Consider the following 11,446-nt stretch of genomic DNA (forward strand, 5'->3'; position numbering starts at 1 on the left):
GTTTACTAAAAAGAAAGGTTTTAACAACGCACTGTAGCTGTTGGTTTTTCCAGTCGCCGCAAGTCAAAAATAGTCGAGGGAGGAGAGTAAAGATGGAAAACTCCTAAAGCTTAGTTCCATAAAAAATGAACGGATAATTTGTTGTTTTGTCATAAATGAAAAACAATATTGACATTGTAGTTGAAAAAAGGAGCATCATATAAGACTGACTATGAATAGAAGAATTTCCTGCTATGGAGTTTGTTCATTTGAATTCGGAGATCAACACTTTTTGACTGAAAAGATGGCGGATAGCGTAAACAACAACAGGTAAGTGAGTTGTTCAAAACCTTTCTTTTTAGTAAACTCAGTGTAAACAAACAATGTTCTCAATGCTCAAGTTAATGTGTAGAGCTCCTGGTGATACTTTGAGCCAAGTTTCACGTTGTGCCGAGCCTTCTTAGTGTTTTAAAAATAGTTATTTTGACACTATCATAGAAGTGCCCTTAGCACTCCCATTCTCCCATAATACTGTCGATCTTAAAAGTGGCATTTCTGTCTTAATTATGCTTTTAAATAAAAGTTTGACTCGGGTACATTCACAAAAAAGACCCTAGGTTGAATTTTGGCGAGAGTTACGTTTTAAGTAAATGACTGATGTAACTGACTTTAGGAAGCACTTTCTGTCAAAGACACAGAGGTGATTGGCAAATTGAGTCCTTGAATAACAATGGGAATGTGCTGTGCAATAGAGTGCTGAACTGCCGAAGAAGCAGGCATTTAGATTGATAACATATTTTCATCCAGTTGCTGTTTTGGATTTGGGATGATCTACAATCTGACAAAAAAAAATGCTTAAGGTAACGACACAGCACAGTGTGAGCTGTGCTTGGTTTCCTACTGTCAAAATGTGGCAAGTCCTATTTTCATATAAATAATGCTAAAAACACAACAAGTCTCCCTCTCACTTACATCAGCACTGTCACAAGAGTCTCTAAAACCATAGGACACACATACAGTACATAGCGTAGCCTGCATACATACAAATATACGTACAGTACATATATGCAAATACACAAAAACAATAACCCCTCCATGTGGAATAATGGCATTTCTGGATTTGAAATCATAATTTTATATAAAAATATATTTAAAAAAATCAAAATGGAACAAAAAAAAGAACTGCCATCTGAATTGGTGAGAAAAACAATAATCATCATTGCTGTTCCACTCTGTGATGCATTGCCGGTTAGTGAATTAATGTCTTTGAGAATTCTCACCATATGTCTGTCCATGGGATTCACACATATGTCAAGAGGCCATTTTAAAAGCAGCCACTAGATGAGTTTAATACTAGAGTGTAAAAAGGTCCACAGACACAAAGAGAAGAACAAGGTCCTTAGCTCTCTGGCCAGCCAGCGAGGTAACATGAATCACTACACATCTATCTATCTACACACTAAGAGATATCTGACTGCAGGGCTGACCCAAGAGGTCAGTTTTCCTCTTAACCCTGATCAGTTCAAGGAGATCTGCGTCACTCTTGACATGGAGGGGTGGGCTGGTCCTGTCAACCCAGGCACATGTTCCACTTTTGTGTATTTCTGTAACACTGCAGACCAATGAAAGTACGTCAAAGATTCCACATTTTATACCAAGAGAAGGTTAAGTATGTTTGTGTTGGTGTGTTTATTGTCCAAGAGTCATATGGTCAGACACTTGAAAAGTGTCACAATCTGGACATTTATGAAACCTTCATTCTCATGATGAAAACAACAATTTCTGAAAATGACAGTACAACATGACATCTCCACTTGCTTTCTTTTGTTCCATGAAAAAGAACAGCCAAAAGTATGCTGCATCATGCTTGGTCCATCACTGTCCTAAAGTTTTTACTTAAATAATTTTAGAGACATCATATTCTCATTTCACGATCAGGACTCTGGTCCAGTGAGGGCTCCCTGGTGCTGATCATGGATGTTGAGGGTCCTTGATTGACTCCAAAGGGAGAAACAGCTGGAGATCGAGCTGCCAGAGGGGACAGCGAAGGGGAAAAGCTGGGGGACATTGCTGCAGACGAAATAGATCCCTCATGACTGATAGGGGACCTGCGGAGTGAAGCCAAGTGGGGGAATGTCCGTCCAATCACAGGGACCTTGGGGGGAACTGACATGGCCCCTGGATGGGCCACTGATGTGATGAGTGGCGGAGGGTCAATTCTAGGTTTGGGATCCATTTTGTGCTTGGGCTGGAAGGGTTGGCGAGGGTTCTGACTCTGCTGGGCAGTTTCATCTTTCAGCCTGGCAATCTCTGTGAAGACGTTAGCCAGAGGCTGGAACTGAGGGCACCAGTTGAGTAGGTAATCCCAGTTATAGCTTCCGCGCAGCTCTTCATCACTGGCAACAATAGCTGTGAGGGAACCATCAACTGAAGGTTTACCGTCCTCAGGGAAGGCGTAATCCTTCGGGAGGGAAATGTTGAGGCCACGACCTACTCCTAGGTACCCTCCTCCCTCGTCCCTATAGACTGGGAGTTGGCCAGAGAGCAAGGTCCCACTGAGACTGCCTCCCAGTTTCTTTCCTTTGAACCAGGTGCTGCCCTCCAATGCTGCAGGCTCACAGGAGATATCAGAGAGCTGGTCAGCATCCTGCTGAATTCCAGAGTCTGGTCCTCTGGCAGAGATGTGTTCCTGCATGGATGAGGTGATTGAGGCGACGCGGGGGTACTCGTTTATCATCCTGATCTCATCATCCTCCGCTGCCTCAGCTGATCCTCTTCCACTGGAGTGAGAGGGATCCAAAGAGCCCCCTCTAGTGTATTGCCCACCACCAGCAACACTCTGATCTCCAGCATAGCCTGGCAAGGCCTGGTGGTAGATCCTCTCCCCACCTGGTCCTGAGTTGCAATTGTCCAATTTCTGCAGTGCAGTTCCTGACGCGACAGTTCTGTTTCCTGCATCCTGGGCTTTCTTCCTCCTGCGTGACTTGACAAGAAACACCACCACAGCCATAACCACAAGCAATATGATGAAACCAAGAGACACAGCAATGATGCTAATCAGGAGAATGTTGACATCGGGGGCCAGGCCAAAGTTGGTGTTTGAGACATCAATGGAGACCTGTGCTGTAGTGGTGCGAGATGCATCTAGAGGACTGTGAGCTTTCACATCCAGGGCCATCAGCCTGGCTTCCCGTTTGGTCCTGCCTGAGCCATTGCTACTACTGCTGCCCGAACCGTCTGCCTTGAGGAAAATGACCCCAGTGGTTTTGTTTATATCAAAGTACTGAGAGATGGTGGAAAGAGAATAGAGAACAATACCATCCACCCCTCCATCCTCATCATTTGCCTGGACCTGGCCAATGCTCTGGCCTTTCTTAGCTCCCTCTGGGACTTTAAAGGAGAAATCCGAAGATGTGAAGAGTGGGTCATACTCATCCTCACCTGTAACAAACACCTGAACAGTTACAGTGGCTGAGTGGTTTCCTGAATCTACCGCCACTGCTACAAAGTTAAAAGAGTTGACTTTCTCAAAGTCAAAGGACATTTTGCTTTTGATTTCTCCGGAGTTGTGGTCCACAGTGAAGCTGTCTTTTCCCGCCACAGATCGCTCCACAATGTAGTACTTCAGTTGTCCAAAAACCCCTGTGTCATGGTCTATGGCATGTAGAACAGTCACAACTGAGTTTGCTGGTTGGTTTTCCCTGATACTCGCTGTGAGGACTTCCACAGGGAAGAACGGATGATTGTCATTTACATCTTTGACCTCAACAATGACTGGAGCAAGTGCAAAATGACCCTGTCCATCTGTGGCCTGGATGATGACAATATGTGTGGACTGGTGCTCACGGTCGAGTGCTTGCTGAAGCCGCAAGGCTCCAGTCCACTGGTCCATGGTAAACAAGTTCACTTCATCACCAGAGCTGATCGTATACTGGACCTCAGCATTGGGAGTTGAGTCTGAGTCTGGCAGAGGGAATACAACAGAGCACAATGAATTAACTGGGAGACTAAGAAAGAGTAGGGATAGTGAAAAAGGGAGAGAGAATGAGAACTAACTGGACAAAAAGAGAAGACTTTCGCCCACCTGTAGCAGTCAGTCGTATGATCTCAGTCCCAGCGGCCGCTCCTTCACTCAGAGACACAGTATATTCTGCTCTGCTGAACACTGGAGGGTTATCATTCACATCACCAATAGTTATCACTGCAGCAACGCTAGAGCTCCTCTGGGGTACACCACGGTCTGACACCACCACAGTGAGGTTGTAAAGTGGCTTGGTTTCAAAGTCAAGCCCCTCAGCCAACAGCAGAGTCCCAACTGTCTGAAAGCCACGTCCTTCCAGGAACCGTACACTGCTTTCAATCTGGAATGAATTTCCTTCATTCCCGTTGGCAATAGCAAAGTCAAAGCCACAGTTTTCTCGAGAGAGGTCACTGTCAAAAGCCTCAAAAGTCAGAACCGTTGCTCCAGGGATGGTGTCCTCAGAAACTGTAGCCCTGCAGACAAAAGAACATTACATATGTGGGGACAGCTGTTGAGGTTACACCATAACACATCCAGCATCTAATGAATGACTTACCTGTACTCTGATTGATGAAACACAGGAGTGTTGTCATTGACGTCAGAGATTTGGACCTGGACAGTGGTGAGGGAGGAGAGCGAAGGTGAACCTCCATCACGAGCTTCAATAACAATACTGACTGACTGACGTTCAGGGTCAAACTCAGCTCTGTGATTGATGAATAGGGTTCCTGGATACAGAGAGCAATGACAGGGAGTCAGACATTGTGCTGAGGAAGTTTTTAAATGTAATGAATTACGTATTACTTTACTTTTAAACTGGAAACTTATTTAGGGAGCTAAACTATATTAGGGAAGAAGCCAAGGTTGTCTACCGTTGTTGGGGTCAATGTAGAAACCCTCCTGGGTAGATGACGTCACTCTGTAGGTGATCTTTCCGTTCTCACCAGAGTCCCTGTCAGTTGCTGTTACTGTGACAACCACAGTTCCTGGTGGCGTGTGCTCAGGCAGAGTTACCTGGGGTGCAGAGATATTAATAACAACATCACGGCAAAAGAAATGAATAAGGAGACAACGGATTGCATAAATGCTGTAATAAAATTAGCAAGGGTCTACAGACACTAAACTCACAAGGGGAAAATTGCATTTTATATTGTAATTCCTATTTTATATGAGTTTATGCTAATGTTGAGGTCATTTCCTGAGACAAAGAAGTAAATATTATACATGATCTCCAAAACCTTTCCCCAGTCAATATTAGGCAGTAAAGTTTTATCACCCTACTGTGTGCACCTTGGGAATGCACATGTGTTTTTTACAGTGTGTGTACAATGTTCTCCTTCTGCTGTAGTTTGTTGGAGAGAAACTGTTTCAGAAGTAAGAAATTCCCTATCCCTATTTATTTCCCTATCAAACTTTATAATATGTGAAGTATTTCAAATGCATACACACTTATTCTGTGCATTTTTTAGGCAACAATTAGTATGCAATGGACACATCCCATTTCATACAACACACATATATTTTGGTGCCATAAATGTTATTGATATACCTGCATAAAAAAGGAACATCAGTTTGATTTATAAGACACCCTACCTGATAAAGATCATGGGTGAATGCAGGTGCATTGTCATTAATATCCTCCACCAGTATTGTAATGTTAGCCTCAGTTTGGTGCTGGCTGTCCGTGGCTCTGACAGTGAGTGTGTACCACGTCTTCTCCTCAAAGTCCAGAGGTGCAGTGAGTGATACGCCTCCACTGTAGCGGTGAATCCCAAACTTGCCTAAGGCTGTTGGGTCCAGTTGCAAGGAGTAGGAGAGGGCAGGACTGGAGTCAACGTCGTTACCCGTTACAAGAGTGATCTCTGTGCCAATCAACATGTCTGACAGATAGAGAAAGGGATTGAACAAAAAGCGTGTTAGCTGTATTTAACTTCCTGTGGATACAAGTACCCACAACTAAACATCCTTAGACCTGCACAGGGTTTGTCTGTTGACATCTGTTTTCTAAATTTAATATATTTACTTTAAAGTGGTCTACATGATGTACATAACCAGAAAGAACAACATTTCTGCAGATAAAGTACTTACTCTCTGGGATGCGGATTTCCTGGGGCAAGGGAATAGTGGGACTGTTGTCATTCTGGTCAACAATAATTACTGTTAATGTCGCTGAACCAGCTAGTCGTGGACTTCCTCTATCAGTTGCTGTAACTATAAGCCTGTGGATGGACAGAAAAAAAGAGGTTGTCTAAAATGCTGTCTGTTTCTTATTACATGTGTAGTCCTAAAAGTGGATTTTTAACGTTGGTGATGATTGAGAAAATGTGAAAAAAAACATAAAATGATGCCATTGCAATGTTGGTTACACATTTACCATGAAAAAAAAGAGTTATGAAAGCAACACTAAAAAAGTTATGAAAGTGTTACAGTGAACCAGAGTTGATTTACAGAGTTTGAAATTGTAACTTTGATACATCTGGCATGCAGATATTGGTTTGCCTGTATCTTCAGCAGACTATGTCAACCTCCCCACCAGCTATATAAACACAATCTAGCTGAGTGAATATGATTCATGATGTGTTACGTCTAATTTTTTCCTCCTATACATGTATACCTGGGTGTATACATAATGGACTTTTTCTTTACAAAGCCATGTAGCAGCTCAAACATTTATTACATGTGAAATATATATTCATCTACAAAATGGGTACATAAAATGGTTTGTGGTGAGGTTATTTAACCACAGATCTGTTCTCACTTGGTCTGGGTAAAGATCTCACGGTCCATGATGGCCGCTGTTGTGATGCTTCCTGTCATCGGGTCAATCTTGAACAGGCCGCTCATGCCTGACGACTGAATGGAGTAGGTCACCTGACCATTTTGACCCTGATCCACATCCTCAGCCATCACCTAGGAGAAGGTGAATGATAGGGAAAAAAAAGAGAGAGTGATGAGAATTGGTTTTGACCCTTTGGAAAACTCCAGTGAACCTAATACATTTGAGCCATTGTATTGTTTATTATGGAGTTTTTTATATTTAAAAGTACCTGTATGATTGGCATTTCATATCCCTGTGCTTCTCTCATGTAGGCCACATAATTCTGAAGCTGGAAGCGAGGAAGGTTATCATTGACATCCTGCAGGATCAAGTTGATAGCCATGAAAGATGTGGAGGACACTGTTTCAGCCTTCACAACTAGACGGAGTCTAGGGGTGTCTTCAAAGTCCAGTCCCTTGGAGCTCTTCACTATGATTTCACCTGGAGATATGAATGGAAATGAGGCTCAGGAAACGTATCAAATGACAGATTAAACGGATCCACATCTCATTAACATCTATAGGACATAATAACGCTGATTGTGTTTTATTGTTAGTTTCACCTGTTGATGAGATGATGCTAAAGGCCTGCTTTCTGTTCCCACTGAAGAGACTGTAGCTGATACCCTTACGTGTACCATCTGGGTGTTGAGCCTGAGCCTGAGCCACAGCTGTGCCTGAATTTTTGAAGTAGAGCAGAGAAAACATTCCTTAACTGTGACAGTAGAGATATCTTCAAAGTGTAAAGGGGGACAAATTGAGTGAGATGATTATCCTAATCCCTCATAATACAGTATTAATGTCAGACCTTGTACAGCATTCTCCTGTAGGCTGACGTCTCTGGCATTCCTCGAGAAGCGGATGCCGCTGTATGCCACCTCCTTTACATAAATCACCACCACGCCCTGTGCAGACTGAGCTGGACTTCCTTGGTCCATGGCCTCCACTATAAGGGTCCTCTGAGCCTGGGTCAGATCCCCCAGTGGCTCAGTGGCCTGGATCTCCCCAGTCAGGGAGTTGATGCTGAAGCCCTTGACTGGCATGGCAAAACGGTAAAACACAGAGCCGTTGGCTCCAAAGTCTTTATCCTCGGCCTTCATGGTGGCTAGGACCCGCTGTGAACGCATGCTAGACACTTCTATGACCAGCGGATCCTGGATGAAGAAGGGTGTGTTGTCGTTGACATCTAGGATAGTGACTGTCACCTAGAAGGATGAGTTCAAATGTGGGTTAACCAAAATGTATTGCTGATGTAATGAGCATAAAAATACTAAAAAATCTGGTATACCAAATATCACGTGAATCATAAACTCAAAACCTTTTTTAATAATGAGTCAACTGAACATCTTTAACATCTAACTCTTTATTTACCTGAGCAGAGGTGTTCCTGGGTTCAGCCGGTGAAAGGTCAACAGCAAACACCTGGAAGATGTATGACGCTCTTTTTTCCCGGTCCAGAGGTGCTGATGTGGTGATAACACCAGAACTCTGATCCACACTGAACGCTCCGTGTGCCTCTCGGCTAAGGAAGTACAGAACCTTACCATTCAAGTCGTCATCAGCATCTGTGGCGGACACCTGGATATAGATAAATAGATTTAGAATTGAATGCGTACTGTTGACATATAAAGACATTTGTTACAAAATTGAGATATACAACATGTCAGTTAAATGTTTGAACTAAGCATCATCCAAATTGCCATTTTCTAATTACCTCCAGAACTTTGAACCCTTCTGCAGCATCCTCTGACACCTCCACAGAAAAACTACTTCTGCTGAAGACAGGGCTGTTGTCATTGACATCCAGCACTTTGACTTCCACTGTGACAGTAGTGCTGAAAGCAGGGCTGCCTCGGTCTGTAGCCACCACCTCCAGAGTATATTCAGCCCTTATCTCCCTGTCTAGGCCGCGTGACGTGGATAAGGCTCCCGTGCTGGCGTGGAGGTGGAAATCTCCATCGGGGTCCCCAGCTGGATGAAGAAGTCATAAGGCAGAAGGAAGAAATGATTTCTGTGGACTGAGCATCTGTGCCAACTCTTTACTTAAGTATAAGTTGAAATTTTCTCCAGACAGGTATATGGAATGTATTATATATGAAATACGACACGAGAATGTCAGAAGCAAGCCTAGGGTAGCTGTATGCAGATCTGATCTTTCATATGGGAGGAAAATAGCAATGTCAAAAGCTATACATTCATCAAAATGTATTGCTTTGGCCTCTACTAGACCAAATCTATTCCTTCACACTGTCAGTACAAATTCTAAAATCACCAGAAATGGTCCAAGTAAACCTGATGGTTAATACAAATGTGAGTTAGCTGCAATAATCACATATACACAGTTCCAATTGTAATACTCTGTCAACAATCTGTAAATTTGATACTGGAATTTAAAGCCTGAAAAACACCAGAAATGACAAAAATTCATTGTTATTTCCACAATCGACACACCCTCAAACAGCAATTACAGCAATTGTGGTGAACTCCATCGCTCTTTAAATCCATTTTAATAAAATACTTGGATTAGACACACAACACAGTTTCTCACCAGTGATCCTGTACTCAAGCTCTCCACCAGGACCTGAGTCAGGGTCTGTGGCCTTGAGGAAGCAAAGCTCTACAGGGGCCTGGTTCTCTGGCACCTCCAGTCCATACCATGGCTTTGCAAAGACCGGAGCGTTGTCATTCACATCCTGCACCTCCACACGTACTACAGTCTTGGCAAAGTTAGGAGGCAGCCCTCCATCCCTGGCATACACTACGAAGAGATGGAAATAGTTTAGCTGATGAGATGTTGGATCCCATACAACATTTTAAACCAAGAAACTTAAGGTGTTCTGTGGGAATAAATGAGCTTGACAATGAGATAATGATTGCAGTCATACCAGTGAGCGTGTAGTGATCCTGTAGCTCTGCATCCAGTTCCTTCGTGGTTGTGATGACTCCTGTCACAGGGTTGATGACGAAGCCGTCCTCTGTCACCCCTCCATACATCACTTGGCCATTCGAACCTGCATTGATACACAAGTCAGACACAAATAAAAATAAAACACACACACTACACAGCACACTACAAAACTGGCAATAAAGCAAGGCTACAAACAATGTAGTAAGGCAGTGCTACTAATTAATCCAATATGCACCGAGCTGTTAGCAAGTCCAAATGAAAGATCCAGAAATATGAGGCTGTAGTCAATGGGTGTAACCACACATTTTCATTAGCATGAGCTTTTGGTTTGGTTTAAAGTGATGTGGTTTCTCAAACCCATTTATCTGTCTCTATTGTTTCATTTTCTGGCTTTCCTACTGACAGCATATGTACTGTACATCAGCTGTTCCTTTTTTAATTTTGGAACCTTTCTTTCTTTTAATTCTCTATAATCTTGACTTCTTCCTAACTTCATCCTTCCTGGCCTTCATCCATACTTCTTACAGACCAAAAGACACAAACGTGTTCCTGTGCGGGATCACATAGAATCTACAGACATTACTTTGTGGAATTATCAATCTGTGGCACATACTGTATGTGTACAACCTGTTTTTCCTGAACTATAAGGATGATATTTGGTACCATAAACAGTATTTTTTCAGTCCAAATATTTTGTTTGGGCTTTTTTCTTCCTAAAGTACTATATCTCACCATTTCAAGCACCCTGACTTTACAGTATTTAAATAACACAATTGAACCAACCTTGGTCCCGGTCGGTGGCAGTAACAGTCAGTACAGTTGTTCCTGGTCCTTGGTTTTCCATCACCAGGGCTTCAAGTTCTGCTCGCTGGAACAACGGAGCTTCATCGTTCACATCGATCACCTGCACGCACAGCACCTGAGAAGTGGAAAGCTGAGGTATCCCATGATCCTCTGCTACAATGGTCAGATTGAAGATTTCCTGCTCTTCCCGGTCTAGTGCTTTAAGGATAGAGAGAGAGCCTACAAGACAAAAAGGGAGAACATTCTAAAACCACCTTTCCTAGATTACTTCACTTAAAATGCATATTCTCATTTGGATTATTTTCAAATGTGTGTTGGTGTGTTTTTGTAGGTATCTGAGTGTGTCTTTGGCAAATTGTTTGTGAACATATCATTTTGTGTACCTGAGAGAGGATTTGTCTGCCTAGAAGGAACAGTAAAAAAAAAAAACCTTTACAGATTTGCTTTATGAGACTTTCCACAGTAAGTGAGCAACCATGGCCAAACAATTGAATTCTGGCACTTTGCACATTCATTCAACAGTGAATCAGAGCTCTATCAGTAAACATGTAGGTTTATTGTTTGTGCTGGCATGCAGGCACATACACAAAGAGTCCAGACTATAACTACATAGTTGCCAGCTCAACCTGTGACCTCCTCTGCAATTAGGTTATTATTGTTTCTTCTCTGTACATCGTAACAGTATCTGTTTGCCTTTAAATCTGTAAGGCATTAGTTGGTGTGTGTATGTGTGTGTGTTTTATGTAAATCGAGCTGGTTCACATAGAGTCTGTGAATAAGACCACCACTTCAGATTCTGGCTTCATGTCCTCTCCTACCTTTCATGTCTACACCCCAAACCCCTGTCATCACCCTGACTACAAGCAGGGTCAGTCAAAGTGAGAGGAAATATGAAATGTGTGTGTGTGTGTGTGTGT

At 42.9% G+C, this 11,446-nt stretch overlaps 1 protein-coding gene across 2 annotated transcripts in view; it reads right to left on the reverse strand.

Annotated features, from left to right (window-relative positions):
- Positions 1 to 470: 470 nt before the first annotated feature.
- Positions 471 to 11,446, reverse strand: part of dchs1b (dachsous cadherin-related 1b) — an 87,337-nt gene continuing 76,361 nt past the window's right edge. For both annotated transcript variants that reach the window (XM_032533456.1, XM_032533455.1), the window contains exons 15-29: positions 10,509 to 10,748; positions 9,703 to 9,828; positions 9,366 to 9,575; positions 8,532 to 8,788; positions 8,189 to 8,395; positions 7,626 to 8,022; positions 7,381 to 7,494; positions 7,048 to 7,259; positions 6,759 to 6,910; positions 6,089 to 6,219; positions 5,594 to 5,880; positions 4,873 to 5,014; positions 4,557 to 4,728; positions 4,064 to 4,473; positions 471 to 3,942 (exon numbers count right to left, since the gene is read on the reverse strand). In XM_032533456.1, the coding sequence (XP_032389347.1) occupies positions 1,895 to 3,942; positions 4,064 to 4,473; positions 4,557 to 4,728; positions 4,873 to 5,014; positions 5,594 to 5,880; positions 6,089 to 6,219; positions 6,759 to 6,910; positions 7,048 to 7,259; positions 7,381 to 7,494; positions 7,626 to 8,022; positions 8,189 to 8,395; positions 8,532 to 8,788; positions 9,366 to 9,575; positions 9,703 to 9,828; positions 10,509 to 10,748 (5,105 nt within the window). In that variant the 3' untranslated portion in view covers positions 471 to 1,894. The remainder of the gene's footprint in view (positions 3,943 to 4,063; positions 4,474 to 4,556; positions 4,729 to 4,872; positions 5,015 to 5,593; positions 5,881 to 6,088; positions 6,220 to 6,758; positions 6,911 to 7,047; positions 7,260 to 7,380; positions 7,495 to 7,625; positions 8,023 to 8,188; positions 8,396 to 8,531; positions 8,789 to 9,365; positions 9,576 to 9,702; positions 9,829 to 10,508; positions 10,749 to 11,446) is intronic.

The sequence above is a fragment of the Etheostoma spectabile genome, chromosome 13 (genome assembly GCF_008692095.1).
Source record: "Etheostoma spectabile isolate EspeVRDwgs_2016 chromosome 13, UIUC_Espe_1.0, whole genome shotgun sequence".
In the NCBI taxonomy this organism is placed as follows: domain Eukaryota; kingdom Metazoa; phylum Chordata; class Actinopteri; order Perciformes; family Percidae; genus Etheostoma; species Etheostoma spectabile.